This window comes from Lithobates pipiens, unplaced genomic scaffold (genome assembly GCF_037356315.1).
Source record: "Lithobates pipiens isolate NorthernLeopardFrog02 unplaced genomic scaffold, aLitPip1_a1.2 Scaffold_3, whole genome shotgun sequence".
NCBI lineage: Eukaryota > Metazoa > Chordata > Amphibia > Anura > Ranidae > Lithobates > Lithobates pipiens.
In genome coordinates, this window is record NW_027507790.1 from 85,590,095 (window position 1) to 85,616,463 (window position 26,369).

Here is a 26,369-nt window from a genome sequence, read left to right on the forward strand (position 1 = left end):
CATGGCGTCATCTGAAACGGTGTCCTGCGGCTCAGCTGTGCGTTCCAAAGGAAGGGCGGGGCTTGTGCGTTTCACTGGGCAGCGAAGCCTATAAGGGCGGAAGTGTTACGAAGCGGAGGGGTGAGAAGGGAAGCAGTGTGGCGAGGAGTCTGGTGTTGGCCGTAATGTCTGAACAAGCCGGTCTTCTGCTGAGGAAGCAGCTAGGAGGTAATAGCGCGGGGGTCGCTTTGTTCTCAGTACATGTGTTATTGTCTGGGGGGAGCTCTGTATGACTCGTCTATCTGCTGGAGGAGTTTCGCAATCTCAGTGCCACGCCGCTTTCATAAGAGCTCCGTACTTATATGGCCCTGTTATGTCTGCCTCTCTGGCCTCCCAGGGAGCTCTGTGTAGGACAGCTGTCTCTACATGACCTGAGTGCTCAGAAGTAGGACTGAAGGCTAGAGTAATGGAGGCTTATAATAAGCCCTGTGTTTGCCATCTGTGCCCCGTTGGGGTGATTCCCCTTCACTTCCTGTCCTATAGCCAAAACAGGAAGTGAGAGGAAATCCCTCTGAGCTGAGGACGTTCCTGGTAGGCACTGTTGGAAGATTTCCCCTTTTTCTGTTCTGGTGATGGCTCACAAATTTGGGGATTTTCTTTTCACTGTTATCAGTCACCAGGACAAAGTCTCCTTGCAGGGAATCAAAACCCGATGAGTTCTAATCCCTCCCTCTCTTATAAATAAATAAAAATGTGGTAATTCTTTAACCAGTTTGCTCCCGAGTGCAAATTGTTGTTTTCTTTTTTGCATCTGTGTAAAAAAATCTTAATTTCTTCATTAAAAATACTTCAATCCCCAGAATGTAATATAGTTTCTGAAAATAGGGGCTCTGTAAAAAAAAAAAAAAAATAGGTGATATTGCAAAATTTTGTCTCCTGTGATATTTGCACAACTATTAAATGCAACTTTTCTGGTAAAAAATATATAATGTGAATTTTTAGTGCACAACCACACCATATGTTATTCCCCTTTGGTTAAAATATAAGATGAGGTTGTATTGACTAAATGAATAACAAACATTCCATGTCTTAAATTGTGATACATGTGTGATATCACCAAAAGCCATGGTGTCCAAAAATCTCTATAGGTGATGCTTTCAGATTTCCCTTCCACACTGAAGCACCGTTAAAACAGCGCTAAAGCAATGATGTTTTTTTTCTGCGCTTTTTGGGTGCTAGTGGGTTTTTTTACGTTATAAAAAACAACTTTTTTGCGTTGGAAGTGCTGCCCATTCATTTCAATGGGCAGGGGCACCCAACCCCACAAAGAGGCTGCTTTTTTTTTTTTTTTTTTTTTTTTTTTTTGTTTTTCTAACGTCCTGCAAGTGCACCGCCCCAGTGGTTTTCAGGCGCAATTTCTAGCACTAAAACACCTGAAAACTGCCTCAGTGTGAAAGGGGTTTAAAAGCCTGTACAGTTCATCAATTTAGTTAAAGTGGTTGTAAACCCTTACAACACACTTTGACCTACAGGTAAGCCTAGATTAAGGCTTACCTGTAGGTCCAAGAAATATCTCCTAAACCTACGCGGTTTAGGAGATATTTGCCGAAAGACAGGCACAGCGGCGCGCAGGCGCACTGAGCGTGCCGCGGTCAACGGCGATATGCCACAAGTGGTGGCTCCCATGCACGGGAGTGACGTCATCGTGGCTTCTCTGAATGACAGCGGCGGAGCAGCGAGACCCACCGAAAAGATGGATGCGCTGGACTACAGGGGACAGCGGTGACTTCGCTGGCTTCTGTGTCAGGTAAGTGACACATAATAGACTACTATGCGATGCATAGTAGTCCATTATGCTTTACCCTTGCAGGGAATGAAAGGGGAAGTAAACCCATCAGGGTTCACTTCCTCTTTAACTAGGAGCTCTTATGTGAGAATTGTTGTTCTCAGCTCTCCGTGCCAATATCTCACACATATGGTCCAACTGCAGTTTACATATCGCTTGTGAGATGTATAAATTCTGTTCCTTGATTGCTGTTACCAAGGGTTAATAAACCCCTGTGTGAAAGCATTGGGCAGGGTGCCTGCACTCTTTATTGAGACATTAGGGTTCTAATAGACCCCAATGTCTCCCCTGTCCTTCACACCATCTTATCATGCACAGATCGGCTTGGTTGGGTGTCTCCTGGCTGTACAGGCAGGAAAGGGTGCCTATGAATCCGGAAGTGACATCACTTCTGGTTTCATTGTAGGCATGTGAGATCGAGACATGGCTTTGCATTGGTCTCACAGCAATCCCTTTCCCTATGACTGTGGTTAAAGTGGAGGGCCACCCAAAAAAATGCATTAATATGATTAAAAGTTTTTTTAAAAACTTGCCTGAAACCGCTGTTGCTAGGTAGTCTTCCTAATCTGCCTCTTCCTATTTCGCTGCGCTTCCTCCTCTTCGGTGAGCGTCCTCGGTGCCTTCTGGGACGTGTCCCAGAAAACAATGAGGCCCCTTCACATAGTGCTGGGCGACTTGAGCATGCGCAGTAAAACGGGCAGTGAAGCCACAAGGCTCAATTGCCTGTTTCCCTTCGTTAAGATGGAGGTGCCTTCAGCTGATCCGATGGATGGGGTGGCCAACATTGCAGGATCGCTGGACAGGTAAGTGTCCTTATTAAAAGTCAGCAGCTACAGACTTTAAAAAAATAAAAATTCTTTGCAGGAAACGACCCTTTAAGTTCCTGGGTGCTGGTATGTGCATGACAGCCTGGGAACCACTGAGTGAGGAAAGTGATCAGCAGCTATGGAGCTGCCGCATCACTTAGGCTTTGAAGCCATTTGCTGGCTAAACAAAACACGCACAAGCTGATGGATGCTACGGCAGCTATCAGCTTGTGATTAAAGGTTCACTCCAAAGAGCCGAACTGGTTAAAGCATTTGTTAACCCTAAAAGAGAAATTGATCCTGCGCCTCTAAAGCATGTTATGACAGTGCTTGTCCTGTCACTTGGCTGCCTGTAACGGCAAAGAAAAACCTGGCTGATCCTGCCATTTTCTCCCTCCAATATGTGAACTTACCATGGTGTATTGTGGCTGCTGAGCCCTGACACCGTGTTGAGTTTGTGCCTCCATCTGCAGCCTGCTGTCCTGTGTATCCTCTGTGCTCCTGTATAATCCTCCCCTCCCTGCCAATCAGCTCAAGACAGTGCCACCCCCTCGGCTCCTGCTGCTGAAATGACTAATTTGTATGCACCATCCACGCTGTCTCCTTATGCAGTGTCCCCCTCAGTGTGATTTTTAAGAATGCTGTAAATGCCTCATGCAAGAGCTGAGATTTCTAGTGCAGGGAGTTTTTTTTCCTTTGTAGAACAAACCTGCAGCAATCGACAAGGGTACATAGACAGCATTCGTTTTCTTTGGGCCCTGTTTGCACTTCCACACTGCGTTGCAGAGGGGTGCAGTAAGATGCATCCTGTCTGCATTTTTCTGCAGCAGTCTGTGTGAAACCAATTCTGTGCTCAGCAGCTGCTGTTCATAATGGCATGTCACTTGTAAAATTCCATTTTAGTAGCACTAAAGGCAACACTTAATTTATTAATTTCTTATTCCACTTTGAATCGAAAAAAGGAGGGTTTAGAAGTTATAACCCTTGTGAGTTTTTTGCCATTTGTATCTTTGCAAAAAATAAACTCACCTTTGTGCTACAGCTTACCCATATTGTATCTAAGCAATCACATGACTGCTGACTGCTCAGTTATGTCTGCTCAGTTACTCTGCAGAGTAACTTAAGCGCTCTGCCCCCTTTTATTTATTTTTTTTGACCGCTCAGTTAGGCTTTTTAAATTCTGGACTTTGAACAGATCTAGAGAAGACTACAAATGGGTACAACTTGTTTAGGAGAATTTGTATCACCTGAGGTCAGTCGTTTCACTGGGTATATGGAAGGGACTAAAACTGCTTTAAATCTACCCCCCCACACCTCACTGGAGCGCCAAGCAAGAGGGGGTGAGCACAGCTAGATCCAGCTCTCAGCTGCATGTCACAGCTGGGTGAATCCTGGCAGAACTGTCAGGCTCTTTCCAGAGCCTGAAGTGGATCTCCCACGGCAGCAGGCTATAGCCTGGTGTCAGCTTATTATGGGTCAAGGCAAAGTGCACTCCTGTGACCCACAAGAGAAGTATAGATGAAAGCTTTGACCATATTACATTTTCTTAATGGACCTCTGAGCTCAAGGGCACCAGACCCACTTCTACAAGTGTTCATTTTAGTGACTGCGATTCTGCTTTGACTCATTGGCTGACAAAGGTGAGCAATTGGATAAATAACATGAGCTAAAGTCCCAAATGCAGTTACTATGTGATGCAAAAACCTCAAACAGGAAACTTTTGCATCTGTGAACGTGGCAAATACTCAATTTCTGTCTCGTATGCCTCACCTTTCAGACACTTGCTGTACAGGGGTGGACAGGCAGGTAAGTAACTTTAATGCAGGAGAGACAAAGCATGTGTCTTCTGCATTAAAATTCCCGTCTGGTTACCCATTTTTAATTGTAGCTTAAAGTGCCACTTTAAATTCAGTGTTGATCGACAACACCTCTTACAACAGGACTTGAGTCTAGAATCCCAAGTAGACCACAGCGCCCTACATGAGCTTTGCTATACACAGAGGGTGGCAATACTATCTGAATTTTTTTTTGTTCCCCTTGTATGGCATCTTCATCTGGATCTTCAAATTTGAAGCTCAACTTTAGAGCACAGTTAAAATTGGGTGGTGTGGTGCAAGATGTAAGTGATATGGGGTTACACACCTTGTACACATCTCCAGTGGCAAGAAGTGCACTCCTTTCCATCTGTGCAGATCAAATTCAGCCCCCCCCCAATCGATGTATTTCCCATACCCACAATTGCATCATGATGTCTGGGGGAAAAATCAATCAGAGGGGTCCCTGTGGGTACTATCCCTGGCCCCCATCTTTCATTATGACAGGTTTCTCACTTTAAGGGATTTAGTTCCTGGTGTTGTCATACTTGCATCCACACACTTGAAGGGCTTCCTGACCAACGTGCACACTTCACTCTCCCATAGGGGTGCCACGTTTGAGGAAGATCAATGGGAGGAGACGGTTCATCTGTGTTCTCTCAATGTGGCACAACGTCTGTCCCAGCTGTACATAGGATTGCGGCTACTTTTTACCCCCGTAAGGCTGTGTAGGGTGGGTCTGAGAGAACTGAGTCCACTAGGTGTTTCGGAGACCATGGTGAGCTTTATAAATCTACTGTGGCGCTGCCCCAAGCTACATCTATATTGGTCAGGAGTTGTCGCTACCATTAATAGGGTTTCAGGTCCATATCCTGATGGCTTCTGATCCCTGTATATTGGGTATTCTAGATGACCTCTCAATTGAGGCAATCCCTAAACAATCCAGAGCACTCTTTCAGGCATGCAAGTTGATACCTAGACACTGGAACGAAACCTCATATTCTAGAGAATGGGGGACACCCTGTGCTTGGAGAAGTGTATCTTCTAGCGCGGGGGCTGCCCAGAAAAGTTCATATATAAATGGCTTTCAATTGACGCATTTGAAACAAATCACTAAACCTTGTGAATGTTATGCTATTGCTAGCAATATTCTCCTAACGTGCAACAATGTGTATATCTCTTGTATAAACAAGTGAAGTGTCAACACAATGTGTGCAAACAAATTTCTTAAACGGGACTCTGGCACTCACATCTTATGCCTAAAAAATTTAAAGTGCATATACAGGGTTTCTCAATCTCATAAAGTTCATTATTCCCAATTTCAACCAAAACTATATGATCCAAAAGTGCATCTATTCAAAGTACGGATTTCTAATCCCACAATGAATTAAAGGAAAAATCGAAATCCAACACTTCATGCAATTGTACACCCGATGTGCTCCTTCACCACATTCCTAACGTAACTCACCAGAAATTGTAGCTGGTCAGATTATAAACCAGCAACAGTGTGATGTTGTTTTTATTTTTATCAGACAAATCCCCTCCCCTCTCATGTGCTGTCTTTGTCTTGTCAGTTTCTCTCCTGACTTGATGGCAGGATTTTTTAGGAGAAAATCTCTGTAGCATAATACTCTTAAAATATGCTTAACTTTTTTAAAAGCGCTTGCATTTCACAAGTGTCTGTCCAACACTAGGGAACAAAAGCATGATAATGTGTATAATCTGCTCCGACTGCAGTCTCAAAAGCCGCAAGCAAGATCAAACACCTGTTGTCTGCCTCCTAGCCCTGCCCTGATCCTTCTCTTCTTGGGTCCCTCTTCACTGTGCCTCCCTCTATTTAGTGCCCCTCAGTCAGCAGCTTGCTACAGGAGGCACCCAAGCGGGGTCAGAGCTCGGTGTATCCATTCAGACATGGAGCCCAGACCTGGTCTTGCCCTCTGTCCCCTGATTGACTGACAGCCGTGGGAGCCAATGGCGCTGCTGTCTCAGCCATTCATGAGGAGTGTCCTGCATAGCTTAGGGCAGGGGTGTCCAAACTTTTTTCAAAGAGGGCCAGATTTGATGAAGTGAACATGCACAAGGGCCGACCATTTTGCCTGACATTCTTTAAACCATTAAAATTCAGTTTAAGTGTGTTCGTTCGAACACTAATACAGGGCCTAGCAATAATTCTCTAGCCTTTGTGGCTGTGTGTTGAAGAGATGAGCTCGGGCGTGTTATTTGGATATACTGTATTTATTGGCAAATAAGAGGGAAGTTTCAGGAAAAAACCTTTAAAAGTTTAAATAAAAAACTGTGAAGCAAAATAAGAGTTGGTGCCCATCTGCGCCCCCACCATTTGCTGGGAATGCAGCCCTCACCATTGCCGTTAGTGCAGTCTTGGAGGGCACATGGAGAAGGCTGGACGAGCGCCAAAGAACAGGAGAATCTCCTGTTTACACAGCGGCCTCTTTAAGAGAGAGTCCCGCCTCCTTTGATGGACAGAACAGTCGTCCAATGGCGGAGATGGGACTTCCTATTAGAGGCTGCCGTGTAAACAGGAAATATTCCTGTGTGCGCGGCGCTCGTACAGCCTCCTATCTCCAATGTAGCCGGACTATATATCTTTTGTGGCCCCGGCGCTGGGAGATCATCGGGGGCCACAAAAGATATGTTTAGATTACCAGGCGGGCTGTTCAAAACCGGACCTCAGGCCACGATTGGCCCGCGGGCCGGACTTTGGACATGCCTGGCTTAAGGGATCTTGGGCATCGCTGGAGAGAGATGGGGCTCAGATAGGTAATTAAGGGGGTGCTGGAGAGGCTGCTACACAAGTTTTATTTTATTATTTTTTTCTCATATCGTCTTCCAGGACAGCCTTTGAGATATAGGGCTCCTCCCTCCGGGACAGGAAACACGTCAAGCCAATTAAATAAAAGGTGTGGTCCTCCAGGCCCTCCTCAGTTTTTGTGTTTCCTGCCGGACGGGAAGGAGCACGTCTTGGAACTGGTAAGGGGAGCTCCTTCTCAGGGGTTTTACCTGGGGAGAGCGCCTTGATGGACCTGGCCCTTAGCACCCCTCGGTCCGAACGAAGGGAGGAGAGGGTAGCTTTCAGTCCCCGCTGCCATTTAAACGTTCGGAGAGAACGGGACCCCGATACGCGGCAATCTCCCCCTCGGAGCGCTAACCGCTCGTACCTGTCGGTCGGAGGCGGCGGGAGACGTTCGCTCTACCGACCGGCGTTCGGGTACTGTGAGCGGTACGTTCGTAAGAACGCACGGCGTCGGGGCGGAGTTTTTGCGCTCTGGCGTACGGAAGTGGGAGAGACGCACTTCCGCCGGATTCGCGTCATCAGGGGGCGCCGCAGGACCCGTTCCAGTCCTTTGGGCGCGGCGGTGTGACTACAGGGTTGCCTGGAGCAGTGTGAAGGCTCAGAGAGACTGAGTGATACACAGGAACCATGGAGAGTGCGGTTGTGCAGGTGGACTCCGGTTCAACAGGCTCCAGTACCTCTCAGGTAAGCTTGGTGAGGGCAGACCAGGACTTACACTGGGGGGTGGGGGGTCACTCTGACCCGTAGCACCTTCCCGGGGTGGAGAACCTGCTGGTGAAGGGGGGCACTTCCTAAACAGACCCTAGAAGCACAGTGGTGTGGTTAGGGGTGGTATTTTAATGGGACCCTGTTTTTCTTTGTTTTTAGGTTAAACAGGACAGAGCCCAGATACCTTTACCCAGAAGGAAATGTGCCGTGTGTGGGGCTAAGTTAGGCACCGGTTGGGAGAAGCCGCTTTGCCCAGATTGTGTCAGTAGCCTGGTAAAAGAGGACTCGGTGGCAGCTTGTCACAATGTTTTAACATCCGTAAAGGATGAGATTGCATCCACCTTCCAATCTTTTAAAAACATGATGGATAGGATGCAGGGTCCTTCTGTCTCTTTACCCAGAGCCGTGAGTATGCCTTCCTTATCCGAACCAAGTCAGGAGGAGGAGGTGGATAGGGAGAGGTTATCCAGGTCATTAGCCTCCTCTAGGACAGAGTCTACTTCAGAATCTGAGGGGGAGGAAGAGGCCATTAGATCAGCCAGATACAAGCTGTCTTTGGATGATGTGGGTGACCTCCTCAAGGCTATATATGACACCTTAGAGATCAGAGAAGAACAGGTCCAGCTTTCAAAACACGACATGATGTATCAAGGGTCGAGTGTAATGAAAGACAGGGTATTCCCCGTCCATAAGTCGCTAGTGGAGGCGATTCTGCTGGAGTGGGAACAACCGGAAAAAAGGCCATTTTTTTCAGGTAGCCTTAGAAGGAGGTTCCCTTTTGAATCGGATGCGGTGCATCCCTGGAACAAGGTTCCCAAGTTAGACGCTCCCTTGGCTAAGGTCTCTAAGAAGACAGATTTGGCCTTTGATGATATGGGTTCACTCAGGGACCCTATGGATAAGAGGGGAGATCTGCTGCTCAAGAGAGCCTGGGATGCCTCTTCCATTGGGCTTAAACCGGCCCTAGCAGCTACCTGTGTGGCCAGAAACTTGGAGTGTTGGCTTACACAGTTACAATCACATATTTCTGCAGGTACTTCTAGGCAACAGCTGTTGAAGTCCTTTCCGCTACTGTTTAAAGCGGTGGGCTTTTTAGCGGATGCCTCTGCAGAATCAGTCAAACTGGCTGCTAGATCAGCAGCACTAGTGAACGCTGCCAGAAGGGCCGTTTGGCTTAAAACCTGGTCAGGAGACACAGCTTCAAAACTAAAGTTGTGTGGATTACCCTTTTCAGGGGACCATTTGTTTGGGCCCGGCCTGCAAGAGGCGTTAGAGCGCACGCAGGATAGGAAGAAAGCTTTCCCAGAAAGGAAAAAGAGACCTGAAGGGAAACGCCTTTTTCGAAGCCCCAGGCAGCAAAACCTGCAGGAAAGGGAGGTTCGCCCCAAAAAGCATTGGACGGGTCACAAGGGAAGAGGCAGAGGAGGTATCTTATTCAATCCTCCTCAACCCTCCCCTAAAACCCAGTGACTCCTGCGTCCCGGTGGGAGGAAGACTGGGGAAGTTCCTCCCACAGTGGGAAGCTTCAACCGAAAGTCCATTCATTCGAGATCTTGTAAGGAACGGCTACAGGTTGGAGTTTGGTTCAGTTCCCCTCCCGAACTTTCAAGTAACAAGGTTACCAAGGGACCAAGAGAAAGCAGAGGCTTTGGCTCTTCTTCTGGGGGATCTGGTGGACCAAGAAGTAATGGTGCAGGTACCTCAGGAGGAGCGAGGCTTGGGGGTTTACTCCCACGTATTCGTGGTAAAGAAACCTTCGGGGAAGTTCAGGTTAATACTGAATCTCCGTCCCCTGAACAGATTTATAAAATACAAGCGGTTCCGGATGGAGTCAATCTTCTCGGTAACCAAATTCCTGTTTCAGGGCTGTCACATGGCCACAGTGGATCTCAGGGATGCATATTTGCATATCCTGATTCATCCGGAATCTCAGAGATTTCTCAGGTTGGCGGTGAGGTTGAACACGGGGGTGTTACACCTCCAGTTTCGAGCTCTCCCCTTCGGGCTTTCAGCCTCACCAAGAGTCTTTACAAAAGTTCTGGCAGAGGCACTGGCCCCATTAAGGCTCAAGGCTATAACAGTGATCCCATATCTGGACGATCTACTGTTCATAGCCCAGTCGGCCCAACAGCTGCAGAGGGACATACAGGAGGCCTTGGTTTTCCTGCGCTCACTGGGGTGGCTGATAAACCAGGAAAAATCCCAGCTGACCCCCTCACAGGAGGTCCTGTATTTAGGATACAGGATTTCTTCAGTGGAAATGAGAGTATTTCTTCCAGAGGAGAAGATCGGCAAGCTAGAGCAGGCGGTAGCCCAGCTTCAATCTGGTCGGGAAGCCCAGATCAGGGAGGTGATGAGAGTCCTAGGGTTGATGACATCATGCTTTCCAGCGGTGGCCTGGGCAAGACATCATCAGCGTCCTTTACAAAGACTCATGCTCCGTTATTGGGATGGCAGGCAGGAGAGCCTGGATCAGGTTATGCCCCTATCCTCGGCAGTCAGGAGGTCTCTTTGGTGGTGGCGGGCCCAGGTCAACCTAGACAGGGGTCTTCCCTGGTCCCCACAAGCTACGGTGGTGGTCACGACCGATGCCAGTGCGCTGGGTTGGGGTGCCCACCTAGAGGGAACCTTAGCCCAGGGTTCCTGGTCGAACCTAGAGACAGGTCGTTCCTCAAACCAGAAGGAACTTCTGGCAGTCTGGAAAGCTATAGAAACATTCCAGTCCCGGTTACATGGCAGGGATCTGCAAGTTCGCTCAGACAATGTGACAGCAGTAGCCTACCTGAACAAGCAAGGGGGGAACCAGAAGCCCTGCACTGCAGGTAATTGCGGACAAAATCTTCTGCTGGGCAGAGAAGAATTTGTCCTCAATATCAGCCATTCACCTAAAGGGAACCCAGAATTTCCTGGCCGACTTTCTCAGTCGCCAGAAGATAGGTCAGGACGAGTGGGCCCTCAACAAGGAAGTGTTCGAGGAGATCGTGTCATGCTGGGGAAGGCCAGAAATAGACCTATTTGCAACAGAAGGCAACAGGAAGGTGACACAATTTTTTTCGGTTCACCCACAGGATCGGGCCAGGGGGATAGACGCCCTTGCCAATCCATGGCTGTTTGGCCTGTGTTACGCCTTTCCTCCCGTAAGGATGGTGGCGGAGGTTCTGCAGAAGTTCCGTTCGGAAACTACGGACCTCATTTTAGTAGCTCCTTTTTGGCCAAGGAGACCCTGGTTTGCCAGCATAAAGAGATTGGCCGTACATCCTCCGCTGTTTCTACCAGTCAGGGAGGACTTACTTTCCCAGGGGCCGATCCTGTGCCCTCAGATAGAGAGGCTCAAGCTTGCGGCCTGGTATCTGAGGAACAAATCTTAAGGTCACAGGGTTTCTCAGAGAGAGTGATTAAGACCTTGTTAGAATGCCGTAAACCTGTTACTAGGGCAATTTACGCCAAGGTAGGAAAGAGGTTTAATTCCTGGTTGCGAGAACAGGGGATTGCTTGTCCCGGCAGTCCTAGATTTTCTACAGGCAGGGGTAGAACTGGGCCTATCTATCAGCACTCTAAAGGTACAGGTGGCGGCCTTAAGTGTTTTCCTTCAGTCCTCCCTTCAGCAGAATCCATTTGTCAGGAACTTCTTCAAGGCTCTATCTAGATCCAGGCCTGTGAGAATGAAGTCCTGTCCTACTTGGGATTTGGCCTTGGTTCTTAGAGCTCTGACCCAAGATCCATTTGAACCATTAGAGGGGGCTTCACTTAAGTGGATTGTACTAAAGACTGTATTTTTGATAGCGATCACGTCAGCTAGAAGGGTCAGTGATCTACAAGCGCTCTCGGTCAGAGAGCCATTTCTGTTAATCTTAGAGGACAGGGTAGTACTTAAGACTGATCCTAGTTTTCTTCCTAAAGTGGTGTCCACTTTTCATAGGACACAGGATATTATTTTGCCAACTTTTTTCTCAACCTCAGACAAGGATGAGGCGAGATCTTTAAGTTTGTTAGACGTCAGAAGAAGTCTATTGGTTTTTTTTTTTTAGAAGCCACTAAGGTCTTCAGGAAGTCAGACTCACTTTTTGTTAATTTTTCGGGCGCCCGCAAGGGCTGCAAGGCGTCCAAAGCGTCTATCGCCAGGTGGATACGAATGGCGATAGTTAAAACCTATGAGTTAGAGGGGAAGCAGGCACCCTTAGTTAAGGCACACTCTACAAGGGCGGTTTCCGCATCATGGACAGAGAGGGCTGGAGCCTCTCCGGAGGAGATCTGCAAAGCAGCAACGTGGTCCAGCTACTCAACGTTCGCAAGACATTACCGTCTGGATTTATGGTCTGATAAAGAGCAGACTTTTGGACGTAAGGTCCTCCAGGCAGTGGTCCCGCCCTGACAAGGTGAGCTCCTTGCTTATCATCTCAAAGGCTGTCCTGGAAGACGATATGAGAAAACCGGAGTTAGACTTACCGGTAACTCTTTTTCTAGGAGTCTTCCAGGACAGCCTGGCTTCCCACCCAAAGTTGTTTAAATTGGACTAAGTGGTGAGGATGTGTATTAACATGATTGTTAGTGTGTTATGTCTTTCAGAGCCTCCCGGCGGTTCTTGGAGTAAAACTGAGGAGGGCCTGGAGGACCACACCTTTTATTTAATTGGCTTGACGTGTTTCCTGTCCCGGAGGGAGGAGCCCTATATCTCAAAGGCTGTCCTGGAAGACTCCTAGAAAAAGAGTTACCGGTAAGTCTAACTCCGGTTTTTTCTCTTAATGCATTAAGAGGAAAAACCTTCTGCCTTTACAACTCCTCTTAATTAAAAGCCATTTATTACTAGGTTGCAGGATTTTTAGATTTGTGCTGCTCATTTCCCTTAGTATCAACTAGTGTTTCACTAGTACAAAGTGGCAGCAATTCTAGTTATAATTCCTCCACCATCAATGAATATATTTGGCGCTGTTCCTTTTTTATAGCTTATACTTTAACTTTAGGTGCTCCAGGTCTTTTTTAACTGAGATTTACATGGTCTTGGGTTTTATGGTGTTTTTGCAGGGTACTAGATATTACACAGTATAGTGTAAAGCCAATATAATAAAAGGTCATCTATGTAGAGATATAATTTAGCTCTTCTAAAATGTGGGCTTTCTACCCCTCTTTTCTTTCTTTCCTCTTTCAGAACTGAATAAAAACCCAGTTGAAGGCTTTTCTGCTGGACTCATTGATGATGATGATATCTTTAAATGGGAAGTGCTTGTTATTGGACCACAAGACACATTATTGTAAGTCTCTCTGCATTTAATTTCAGTGCTGTTCATGTTCTTGATTAAAGCACTATTAAACCCATAAACCATTTAGGCTTCTAGGTCTACTTTTTATTTTTATTTTTTTTCCTGGTAATTTGGCCAGCAAGTCTGTTTCATTTTAACAGACCAAGCTGTTCAGGCAAAGTGGCAAATGGAGGGTTGGGGCAAACTAGAAAAGTTTCTCAACTCTTCAAGGTGCCCCAACAGGTCATGGTTTCAGGATTTCCCTCAGATTAAATGGCTTTGGTAATTACTAAGGCAGTGAAACTGATCAAATCACCTGTGCAAAATGGGAAGCCTGAAAACATGACCTGTTGGTGCACCTTGAGGCCTGGAAATAAGAAATGCTGATGGGGATGCTTACAATGGTCATCTTGTATTCATTTATGTAAAACCTTTATCCCCAAAAAGAAAACTGTTAGCTGTAACTACTTATAAAGTGTTAGCTGTAGTTCAGCTTTAAGGCATGATTCACACCTATGCATTTTTTGCACATTTACAGATTTGCACTACAGTACGTGTTCCATAGGCAACCATTTAAAACCGACTAGCAAAAATATGCAAAAAGCACTAAATGCATAGGTGGAAATCAGGCCTTAGTGCATCTAAATCTGCTAGCCAAAAAGAGACATTGTATCCGTTTGAGGGAGCAGAAGTAGACTGAACTGTGTGAAATATGTACACATAGCCAAATGCAAAGATTGGTGCATGGGAATCTAGTTTATGGTTAGAATATCTCAGATCCAGTTTGTCTTTTGGGGAAAAGAATAGTTGAGCTTTGTTGGGGTGGAGTACTGCAAGCTCCTTGAGGGGTAATGCGTAACTGTAAGCTGTACCTGGGGCAGAGGTGATATATAATTCAGTCTGTTTTTTTTAGTAGATGCATCTCTCAAGACACTTTCAAATAGTTTTTTATTGGGCTAATTATGTCACACATATCGCAATGTCCTCAAATACATTTTTGTTTGAATGCTGTTTAATTACCTGTTAATGCTTATATTTTTTCAGTGAGGGTGGTTTCTTTAAAGCATATCTTACATTTCCAAGAGACTATCCTTTACGGCCTCCTAAAATGAAATTTATCACAGAACTCTGGCATCCAAATGGTAAGTTACTTATTGGTTCCAGGCAGGTATTCTGGTCTGTAGCAATCATAATATCCACTTAATACTTTTATGGTAATACATCTACACCTTCAATTATAAATATAAATCAGTGTCATTACAGAATTCCTTAACCCTTTCACTGCCACCAGCATATGGCATACATCTGCAGTGGTTTTACCCACACTTTAACGTCTGCAGCAGGCTTGTGTAATTTGGACAGGTTGGGTTGAAGCGATCCAGAGCGACTGTACAGCAGCTCAATTGCTTCCACAGGGCCATAATGGTGCACCCGCCCCATAGTACTGAAGTATAAGAACTTCACTAATTTCATGTTTGTTCATACATTTAAGGCCCCTTTCACACACGGGGTCTTATCAGGTCCACTGTCACAATTTCAGGCAGACCTACGTGGGATTCACAGGTGTTCTGTGCAGCCTTGCTGCATGTCATTGTTTTAAATACTACACAACACCTGTGAATCCCATGCTTTTGAAGAAGCTCTTTTGTATGAATGTACAGATTGGTAGATCTGTATAAATGAATGGGGCCTTGCTGAATAATCTTTATTCCTAAAACAAATGCCCAATTGTTTGGGTTTCTATCAGAATGGGGGGGAAGATGATGCATTCACTAATCTGCATTCTTCTGGTTTTTGTTTTGCCAGTTGCTAAGAATGGTGATGTCTGTATATCCATCCTCCATGAGCCAGGTGAAGATAAATTTGGCTATGAAAAGCCAGAGGAGCGATGGCTGCCTATACACACAGTGGAGACCATTATGATCAGTGTTATTTCTATGCTTGCTGACCCAAACAGTGATTCTCCAGCCAATGTAGATGCTGCAGTAAGTATCGTGAAAATCCTACTGCAACCTGTTTACTGTGTTTTAAGAATGGCAGTGTTAGGAGGATGAACTTTAGAGATGCCTGTGAGAACAGACTTATCTAGGGAATGGTTTAGTATTGAAGACTTCTAGCTAGCTACATTTTGACACTTCACAGGTCATCCAAGGATCCTTAACTACTTGCCACCTATATATCTGTGGACATCCTTTTGTTGCCGTAGTTATACTGAGGATGATGCCTGCACCTACAGGCTTCATCCTTGTATTAAATTTTGGAGGTTATGGGGCAGTTACTCTGGTTCAGGCTTCTGCCAGGGATAAGATGTACAGGGATTGGGAAAACCTCAATCCAGGGTATTCCCAGTTCATCAGGCCCTAAAGGAGGTGATGCTGAGAGTGGAAAGACCCAGAAAGAAAGAGGTTTTGAAACTTAAGACTTGGAAGAGGTTTCTTTTTGGGGAGGAACAGAAGTTTTTCAAGACCCCCAAATTACACGCAGCCCTGTCACAGGTCTCGAAGAAATCTGGTCTTTTGAGGACTCGGGTAACTTGAAAGACCAAATGGACTGAAGGGCTGAGATGCTTTTAAGAGCGTGGGATGCAAATGCAGCAGCCATGGCTCTTGCCTTGGCATCAGCTTGCGTGGCAAGGAATGTGGATGCATGGTTGGGTAGACTCTCCACCCATGTTTCTAGAGAGTAATTCTAAAGTCAGATTCTCTAGAGTTAATGGGTAAGGCTGTGGCATAGCTTGCAGATGCGGCAGTAGAATCCATCAGGAACATGGCCAGGTCTGTGGCCCTCTTTAACTCGGCAAGAAGGGCTGTCTGGCTCAAGTCATGGGCAGGAGACCATATGTCTAGATCACGACTATGCAGGTTGCCTTTTGAGGGCTCCCAACTTTTTGGACCAGGCCTGGATCAGGTTTTGTCAAGGTCAGCAGAAAAGGGGGGGGAAGTTCCCAGTTAAAGCTGAGAGGGGCAGGAAGTTTTTCGTCCCCCCTCTAACCAGGGCCAATTTAAAGGGGGGGGGGGGAGATGTGAATAGAAGGTGGGGGAAGGAAGAGCATGCAAAAAGGTGGCCTGTTCTTTTCCAGTCCTAAAGGTGACTGGCTTACTTTGTCCCTCCAGTGGAACAAAATCTCTGGAAGCCCCCTACATATTACAAATCTTGACAGAGGGATATCGTCTGGAACTTCTCTACCCTCCCCCTCAAAACTTCTTTCTGACCAGTCTTCCCAAGGAATCTGTCGGACAGCGTGCAAGGATAGGAGTTCCAGGAGGTGATTGTTCCTCTTCCACCGGAAGAGATTTACCAGAGGTTTTGCTCCCATGTTTTTGTCATCCAAAAACTGTCAGGGAAGTTTTGCCTGATATTAAATCTCAAGAAACTGAACAGGGTTTTGAGACAAGACCTTCTGGATGGAGAGTATTTATATGGTGTGCAGTCATCTATTAAAAGATGCGTTTCTAGATCTGAGGGATGCTTATTTCCACATTCCGACTGCCAAGGAACAGTCCCTGCTGAGGTTCGCAGTCTTAACGAGCAGAGGAATTCGTCATTGGCAATTCCGAGCTCTCCCCTTTGGATTGACAGCAAGCCCAAGGATCTTCACAAAGGTCCTGGTGGAGGTCATAGCTTATTTACATCTTCGGGGGGTTGTCCCTTATACCTTATCTAGACTATCTACTGGTATACGGACAGTCTCAAGAACAGGTGAAGTAGACAGTGATCTCTACCCTGGAAACCTGGCTGGATAGTGAACAGAGAAAAATCTTCTCTAACACCAGCCCAAAAAAAATGTTTCTGAGATACCTGGTGGATAGAGGCTCAAACTGGTTCTTCCAGAGGAGAAACGGTTAAAAGTGGTTACAGTGGTCTCCTCTTTAAAGGAAGCCAGGGAGTGCTCTCGCAAGCAGGGCATGAGGGTGTTGGGTCTGATGACCTCATGTATTCCAGCGGTTCCCTGGGCTCGGCTCCATTTAAGGGAGCTGCAGTTCTTCCTACTGTCCTCCTGGAACAAAAGGAGGGAGTCACTGGATGGGAAGGTGTCTATACCAGCAAGAGTAGAGGCCCCCCTAGATTGGTGGTTGGATCAGGACAGGCTTATGTTGGACTTGCCCTGGGACCAGTGGAATCCCACAAGAATCACTACCGATGCAAGCGGTTGGGGGGACGTTCAGGCACAGGGGGCCTGGACTTCTTCCCAGGCAGGGCCCTCCTCCAACCACAGGCAACTTCTGGCGGTGGGCCAGGTGTTAAGAGCCTTCGGAGACAGGATTCAGGGGTTAGAGGTTCAGGTTCTGTCGGACAATATGACAGTATCTTGCCTAAACCGTCATGGGGGCACCAGGTCCAGGCAGCTACTGAATCTAGCCTTGGACATTTTAAATTGGGCCAAAGAAAACCTTCAATCCATATCAGTGGGTCACATAATAGAAAATCTGCCACCACATTGCCAGTTCCTAAGTCAGAAACCAAAACTCCAGGGGAAATAGGAGTTAAACCAGGATGTCTTTCTGCAGATAAGTCAGAAATTTGGGTTCCCAGACATAGATCTTTTTGCCCACAGAGGAAACAAAAAAGTGGATTTTCTTCTCCCTCAACAGAAGGGGGATCTCAGGGAGTGGACGCTCTCTCAGGACTGGAACTTCTGTCTTGCATACGCTTTTCCCACACTAGTGTCGATGCCATGGGTTCTACAAAACCTGGCCCGCTCAGACTGCGGACTGATCCTTATAGCCCCATGGTGGCCAAAGAGGATGTGGTTTGCCACTGAGTGGTCAATATCTCCTCCGCTCCGTCTTCCAGCCAGACGAGAGATCTCCTACAAGGGCCAGTCCTCCACCCCGACCTGGGGTTCTTCTGTCTGATGGCATGGTTCTTGAGGAGGAGATCCTCAGAGGTAAAGGTTGCTCTAATGAAAATCAAAGAAAAACACAGTGCTACAAAGAGCTAGGAGGGTGCTGCTCACCCCAAGTAGATACAGATAAAACCAGTTCCCCCACAAACGGGGTTTTTAGGCAGCAAGAGACAGTAATAGAAGCCAATAGAAGTAGTATAAAAGGTATTTTAATATTATTTGGTAAAAACAAACATGAGCTTCACCTGAACATTTGTATAACAGACAAAATCATGTGTATAAGGTACATATAATGTCACATGGAAGTATATTAACAGACACAGCTATATGTTACACTGTATGGGTTAGTAGCAGTGAAAACATGAATCTAGCTATATGTTACACTGTATAGGTTAATAACAGTGAAAGCATGAATCTGACGCGTTTCAACCCCAAAAGGGGTCTTCTTCAGAGATGATAGTCTGTTAAAAGAAAGACAAGGTTACACTGAATAAATAAATCCGGTGTTATGCATGTTGGGGATACCCAATATTGATTTAATATGGTTTACCCGATGATGTACTTCCAGGTAGGTAGGGTGGATTATAGTACTTCGGATAGAATTCCCCCAGAGGGCAATGTCCCAATTTCCTTTACGCAACTGGAGTGGTACCTGGTCCATATGTGTCGCCGGACCGTCAGGAGGAAGAGGAGACAGCGTCACAAGCCCACTGACGTGACTCGCGGGAGGTCACACAAATGCCTTGCCCCCCAGAAAAAAGAAGAATCCGGGGGGTAGGTGCGAGTAAGGGTACCGCGATGATACGGTGGGTAACACCTGCAGCAAAATCCCAACAACAGGCAAAAAATTAAAAACAAGGGTTATTTAATATTGGAAACATGGGGTGCATACGTGGTATGAGGTTAATACTATCATAACCTCATTATGTATACCAAGAATTATATATATGTATATATGTGCACCCCCAATTATCCAAATATCCATGTAGGGTGCACCTACGTGGATATAGACTATCATCTCTGAAGAAGACCCCTTTTGGGGTTGAAACGCGTCAGATTCATGCTTTCACTGTTATTAACCTATACAGTGTAACATATAGCTAGATTCATGTTTTCACTGCTACTAACCCATACAGTGTAACATATAGCTGTGTCTGTTAATATACTTCCATGTGACATTATATGTACCTTATACACATGATTTTGTCTGTTATACAAATGTTCAGGTGAAGCTCATGTTTGTTTTTACCAAATAATATTAAAATACCTTTTATACTACTTCTATTGGCTTCTATTACTGTCTCTTGCTGCCTAAAAACCCCGTTTGTGGGGGAACTGGTTTTAAAGGTTGCTCTAATGGGGTAATTGAGACCCTCTTGGGCAGCAGGAAGCTGGTTACCAAGAGAATCTATTCTAAAGTTTGGCATTGTTTCTCAGTGGTGCAGGAATTCCAGTACCACTGGTACTGAAAGGACAGGCAAACAACGGTGCATCAGGGGATTTCCACGAACACCCTGAGAGTACAGATAGCAGCATTACCTATATTTTTGGATCAGAGGCTCGCCTTAGAGCCCATGATTAAGATATTTATTCTGGCAAGGGAAAGGGTAACCCCCTGTTAGGTTCCATGGCAGGAAAACATTCACCCTAACACTGGTTTTTGAGGCACTAACGAAACTCCCTTCGAACCAGCGCAGGAAATTTCAGTTAAGTTTTTGACTCTGAAGTTGGCCTTCTTACTGGCCATAACCATGGCCAGAAGGGTGAGTGACCTACAGGCCCTGTCAGTTAAGGAGCCTTTTTTGTTGATCTTAGAAGATGGTGGTTCTGAGACAGGATCCACAATCTTCCCAAGGTCGCATCTAAGTTTAATAGATCGCAGGAGATAATTTTGCCTTCCATCTGTGATCCAAAAAATGAGGAGAGAAAATTTAATTGGATGTTGGGAAATGTCTGACATATCTGGATAGGGTGAAGGATTACAGGAAATCTAATCACATCTTCATTTTATTTAGCGGCCCCAGAAAGGGAGGGCAGGCATCTAAATCTACGGTGGCTAGATGGATTAGGCAGACAATGGCATTGGCCTATGAGCAGACCGGTTCCCCAGTACCAGTGGATCTTAAAGCTCACTCAGAGATCCTAAGCGGACTCTTGGGCAGAGAGCTGGGGCCTCGATGGAACAGGTCTGTCGTACAGCCACTTGGGCGAAGCAGGATAACTTTTTGAAGCACTATAGTGTGGAACTGCTGTCGCCTCAGGATCTGACATTTGGAAGGAAGGTGCTGCAAGCGGTGGTCCCGCCCTGAGGTAGGCCTTGAACTTCTTGTCTATCCTCAGGTTATGCCGTCCTGGAAGATGACTAGAGAAAATTGATAGTTACTTACCGATAACTGTTTTTCTAGGATATCTTCCAGGACGGCAGGCCTACTTCCCACCCAGGTTTTAATGTCAGTACTAAGTGTCACCCAGATAACCTATTACTTTGGGAGAACTGAGGTGCAGGGGGAAGGGAGGGGCCTTTTAACCTTGTGTTGATTGTGTTTCCTGTCAGGTGGACCAGTCGTCTCTCGGGTTATGCCGTCCTGGAAGATATCCTAGAAAAACGGTTATTGGTAAGTAACTCTATTTTTTTATAGTCCCTATAGTAGCTGTAAGGTAAGTTGGCATTCAAGTCAAATCCCCCTTCCAGTTTTCTTGTCGCCTTGTTTTCCTGATCGGGGGGGAAAAAGCAGGGGCTCTGAGTCTGCTGTTGGGGGAGCTGGTGGATCACTCTTTACAAAGGTACCCCAGAAGGAACAATTTAGCGGAGTTTATTCCCGCCGTGGTCAAAAAGCCCTCAGGCAAGTTCAGGCTAATCCTCAATCTTCGTCCATTAATCAGGGCTCTAAGGTACAAGTGCTTCAGGATAGAGTCCATCTTCACAGTAACAAATCTGTTTCTAGAAAGCAATTTGGCAACAGTATCTCAGAGATGCATACCTCCATACACCAGGATTTCCAGAAATCTCGCTGGCAGTTGGTGTGAATTCAGAGGTCCTTCATATCCAGTTTTGTGCTCTGCCATTCGGACTAGCGTCCTATCCGAGGATTTTTACGGATTATTACAAAAGTCTCGGTAAAAGCCTTGGACATGCTACGTGTGAAGGCCATTGTGGTGATGCCCTACTTGGACGGTCAGCACCCAATCCTTTCATCAGCTGGAGCGATACCTGCAGGAGGCACAAGATTTCCTGCAGTCTGTTTCGTTAGCTGGTCAAGTTAGCGGGACAAGTCTCTCAGCTTGTTTCAACTCAGGACGTCCAATATTTGGGATTCCGGATTTTCTCAAATATCTTTCTCCCTCAGGAAAAGATGGGTCAGGCATCATTTCAGATGGTGTAGTGCGTTTAAAACCTATTTAAAAGCTTCAGGTACTCACATTTCACAATAGCGGTACTAGTCACCATGAGACTTCACCAGGGCCCGCTCGCTGCTCATGACTGTGATTATACGCTTAGGGGCACACAGGCACTGGAAGTGATATCTGCAAGATCACTGCTCGTGGTGCTTTGCCTTGTACTGCTATTGTGAAATGTGAGTACGTGAAGCTTTTAAATGGGGTTTTAAACGCACTACACCACCTGGAATACCACTTCTTCCCCATATACCTTGTATACATACCAACAGTGATACCATTTCTTTGCATATAGCACTTTATTGAATTTTCCACTAGTATGTATTATGTAGCACATTAGTCACTTCTATAGCCAATAATGTATAGTTGTAGTTACACTAATGTAATTTGATTTATTAGCTAGCAATTGTACATAAGTGCCAGTTCACACTGTGACAACTTGTCAGGTGACTTTGCCTCCTCACAAATCACATCCCATTCTGTACAATAGAACTGTTCTAATCGGTGTGACACAAGTCGCTCCGACTTAAAAAAGGTTCCTGTACGACTTGAGGCGACTTGCATTGACTTCTATAGAGACGTCATTTTGCAAGTTGCCACAGCGGTCGTGTCCAGGTCGCCTGAGGCAGTCTCGCTGCAAGTCTTGCTGCCTCAGTGTGAACTGACACGAACAGTGCAGCACTATTTACTGTTTAGTCTCGTATATAAACAAACGGCATGGACCAGTAACCCTTCCTTGCAATTGATAGCAGGTGAAATGTTTGGCTGGGCCAAACTCGACCCTGCTTCGTTGGCTGCCATCCATTTTAAAAGGGACCCAAAATTCTCTCGCAGACTTTCTTCACCACCAGCAGGTGAGGCAGGATGAATGGTCAGTCAATCCAGAGGTGTTTAATATGTGGAGGCCAGTCGGCGGTGGATGAATTTGCCTCAGAGCAACAAGGTCGCCCAGTTCTTCTCCCTGCACCCACAGGATCGAGCCAGGGAGATGGATGCTTTTGCCCATGTTTGGGAGTTTAACCTGTTGCTATGCATTTCGCTCAATAAGACTGGTAGCTGCAGTTCTACAGATGTTCCTGAGCAAAGGGATGGACCTTATTTTGATCGCTCTGTTTTGGCCCAAGGCGACTCTTCATACATTCCCCCCCATTCCTCTTCTGGGGAGGGAGGTTCTTGTCCCACAGGGGCCAACCTGGCATCCTTGAGTAAAAACCCTCTGACAGCATGGTATCTGGGGAACAGCTTTTAAGGTCTCTGGTTCTTGGAGTAATAAAGACCTTTCTAAACTGCTGCAAGCCATTGACCAGGGCCATCTATACCAAGATTTGGACGTTCAATTCCTGGTGAACAAGGACAGGAACAACCAGACATTCCAGCAGTCCTGGACTTTTTTCCAGGCAGGAGTGGAATTGGGCCCTCTATTAGGTGCGGACCACCTTGAGTGTATTCCTTCAAATCTCTACAGACAGATCAATTTTGTGAATTTTCCAGGCCACTGAAGGTTTGGGCCTGTCCTGCCTGGGATCTGTCCTTAGTACTTGGGCCCCCTTATGGGGAGTCCCATTGAACCCCTGGACATATTAGAGGTGAAGTTGTCAGCCTTAAAGACAGTATTTTTGATAGCAGTCACTTCTGCTAGAACGGTGAGTGTTACAAGCACTCAATTTGGAAACCATTTTCCTTTTGGAGGAAAGGGTTGTGCCCTCTGCTCCAGCTGCTGTCAGTCAGCCAATAAGAGGGGGGCGGCCATGGGTCTGTGTGAATGGACACAAGCTGTGATTCAGTTCAGGTGCCCACCATGGCAAGCTGCTTGCTGAGAAGAGGGGGTGATGGTGGTGGGCAAACCAGCAGATCCCATGTGGCTGGGTGTCTTTCCCTCCAAAAACAAACTTGGCCCATAGGGTCCAGGTTTTAGCGTACAACTCATATATATTTTTTTTTTTTGTTGTTGTGCAGAAAGCGCAAGGTCTTTTCATTCATTTTTAAATATAGGCACATCAAACCAATGGTACCATGCCAGTCTATAATTTCTTTATTTATTTTTTTTAACAATGGCTTTGGCATAACAGAGCTTAGCTGAGAACTTGAGTGTAATCTATCTGGTTCAGGGACTTTGCCTTTATTTTAACAATTTTTAGACTGTCAATACTATCACCATTAACTTGATCTTGTATAAACAAAGCTGAAGAAGTTATACACAGACCTGAAGGTTTTTTACTACATTGGCCTTCTGTTTGTCCCAAGTCTCCAGCTCTTATCTTATAAGTGGCCTACATGCTCCGTTTTTACTGTGGACATATTTGAAGAATTTATGGAGTTTGTCCTAATCTTTTGCAGCCTATGTCCTTTTACATATTTTGTAAATTTTAAATGAGTGCTCTTTATAGCTTCTCTAATTTTGGATGTGAGCCACATAGGTTTGATATTTAGCCTTTAAACCCCTTCCTGATGTTGTACGTTGGCAGAATGGCACAGGTGGGCAAAAGGGTGTACAGGTACATCCCCTTTAAGATGCAGCATTGTGAGCATGTTCTCAGTGACCCTAGGTCCTGTCGACTGTGTCCACTTGGTGCCTGTGATCATGTCACGGAGTGGAAGAATAAGGAGATGGCTTTGTAAACAAGGCATTTCCCCATTCTGCCTAGTGATATGACAGATCACTGCTCCCTGTCATCGGAAGCGGTGATTGCTGTCATGTGTATAGTAGTATGTTCCCCCGACAGTTAAAAATCCACTCCCTAGGACACACTTAACCCTTCATTGCCCCCTAGTGGTTAACCCCTTCCCTGCCAGTGTCATTTACAGTGATCAGTGCATTTTATAGCACTGATCGCTGTATAAATGACAATGGTCCCAAAATGGTGTCCGATTGTCTGCCATAATGCTACAGTCCTGATAAAAAATTGCAGATCGCCATCATTACTAATTTTAAAAAGCTGCCACAAACAATCCCCTATTTTGTAGACGCTATAACTTTTTCACAAACCAATATAAGCTTATTGTTTTTTTTTTTTTTTTTTTTTTTTTAAATATGTAGAATACATATTGGCCTAAACCTGAGGAAGAAAATTGTTTTATAGATTTATATATAAAAATATATTTATATATTTTTTGGGGGATATTATAGCAAAAATATCTTCTTCTTCCTCTGTCAAACCCCCCCCCCCCCCCCCCCCCGAAGACTGACTGAAATGCTGGTTTGAAATTGTGCGAGTTCAGCTTAGATCACTTTTCATACAGATGAATAGGCTGTCAGTTAAGCTCATATCTACCCTTGCTTTTCAGAAAGAGTGGCGGGAAGACCCAAATGGTGAATTCAGGAGGAAAGTTGCTCGCTGTGTTAGAAAAAGTCAAGAAATGGCATTTGACTGAACTAGTAAGTCTGCCTATCTTGAATTCTGCTTTAAGCCATTTTTGAAATGTTATTATTGAAAAGACTATTATGAACTATTTAGCTTACTGTTAGGACACATTGCTTAAAATTGTGACCTGTGTGTGTTTTTTTTCTGACTTAATAAAACTGTAAACTATTTTTAAACTGAAAGTACCTAAACCTATTTAACCAGCTCAGGAAGGCTTTACCCCCTTCACGACTAGGGCGTTTTTAGATTTTCAACATTGCGATTACTTTAACTGGCAATTGCGTGGTCTGTCACCAGCCAGTAACAGCTGTTAAAGGTGTGTGTGTGTGTGTGTGTGTGTGTGTGTGTGTGTTTTCACTGCCACACCAGGAATTTTTATTCTTAAATTTCCAAAATTAAATCTTCAACTGCAAACTTACCATGGCTTTTTACTAAATACCTTTTGGGCGAACTATGCTTTAAAAATGGGTCATTTGGGGGTATTTTTACTGTGCTTTTTGGGCCTCAAGAAATGGGCCATCCGTACATAAGAATTCTATATAGATCGATCTATCAATTGATAGATCTGAACTCTAACATTCCTACAGACTAAATATACACAGATTTGGGTTTTTACCAAAGAAATGTAGCAGAATACAGTTACAAATTTTTGCAAATAAAAATTTAGTCCAAACACCATATAGTCTGTTTTGTTTAGCGCAAATAACCCAGCAGTGTTTACACCCAAAAGAGCTATATTTGGGGGGGGGGGGGGGGTTATCACTTCATATGGGTACACTGTTGCATGACTGCAACTGATTCAAAGTGTGACTGTTCTGAAACCTAAAAACTGTCCTGGGTAGGAAGGGGGTGAAGGTGCCCTTTACTGAAGTGGTTAAGCTTCTATTTTGTCAGACTGCTAACTTCTTTTTCTTTCAGTGCATTAAAAGAAGCCTGTCTACATCGAATGAGCAATAGCATTCACAGGCAGAAACAGAATCCTGCTCACAGCATGTGACATCTCACTGACCTCTGTTCTAGCCTCAAGTGGACAGTTTACTGTTTAATAAATTATAGGATAGACTTCTGTTTTAACTGCAAAACTGCGGATTGATCTTCAATCTTTATCGGGATCCTTATTTATTCAGATATATATTTTTGCATATGTCTTTTTATAAAGGTGAAATTGCTTTCTTTACTGCACTAACCCTTATATATTAGGTAAATATCCATCCTCCATTTGTCCTCTAGCAGTACCATATCTGGTCACAATATGGAAAATAGGGCTCATTTCATCCAGTGTTTCATTATGTAACAAATAACATCACACTGCACTGCTTGGCAAGGTTTAAATTGGCCAGAAATTGGAATGCTAGAATATTTATGCATTTGCTGCCACACATGAGTTGGGCATTGCAGAGCTTGAATTCAGCCAGGATGAGCTATGTGCTGTACTTGGATATGTTGGTAGTCAATGCTTTATTTTTTTTAACCATGTTTATGCCGTAGAATGTCGTGTTTTTGTTTTGTTCTTGTGAACCATTTATTTGGTTAAAAAATTAAACTATTTTTGAGATGTTTTGA

At 45.3% G+C, this 26,369-nt stretch overlaps 1 protein-coding gene and 2 long non-coding RNA genes across 3 annotated transcripts; 2 read left to right on the forward strand and 1 right to left on the reverse strand.

Annotated features, from left to right (window-relative positions):
• Positions 1–40: 40 nt before the first annotated feature.
• On the forward strand, positions 41–26,369 carry LOC143940518 (ubiquitin-conjugating enzyme E2 G1-like). Its single transcript, XM_077461995.1, has 6 exons — positions 41–207; positions 13,112–13,214; positions 14,247–14,344; positions 15,009–15,187; positions 24,730–24,820; positions 25,725–26,369. The coding sequence occupies exons 1-5, from the start codon at positions 165–167 to the stop codon at positions 24,814–24,816; spliced, it is 510 nt and encodes a 169-aa protein (XP_077318121.1). The 5' UTR covers positions 41–164; the 3' UTR covers positions 24,817–24,820; positions 25,725–26,369.
• LOC143940519 (uncharacterized) lies at positions 15,195–24,465 on the forward strand. Its single transcript, XR_013263881.1, has 2 exons — positions 15,195–18,096; positions 19,396–24,465. It is a non-coding gene; the product is annotated as an uncharacterized LOC143940519 (long non-coding RNA).
• On the reverse strand, positions 18,242–19,033 carry LOC143940520 (uncharacterized). The gene is made up of 2 exons (XR_013263882.1): positions 18,599–19,033; positions 18,242–18,509 (listed from the first exon to the last, which is right to left on the reverse strand). It is a non-coding gene; the product is annotated as an uncharacterized LOC143940520 (long non-coding RNA).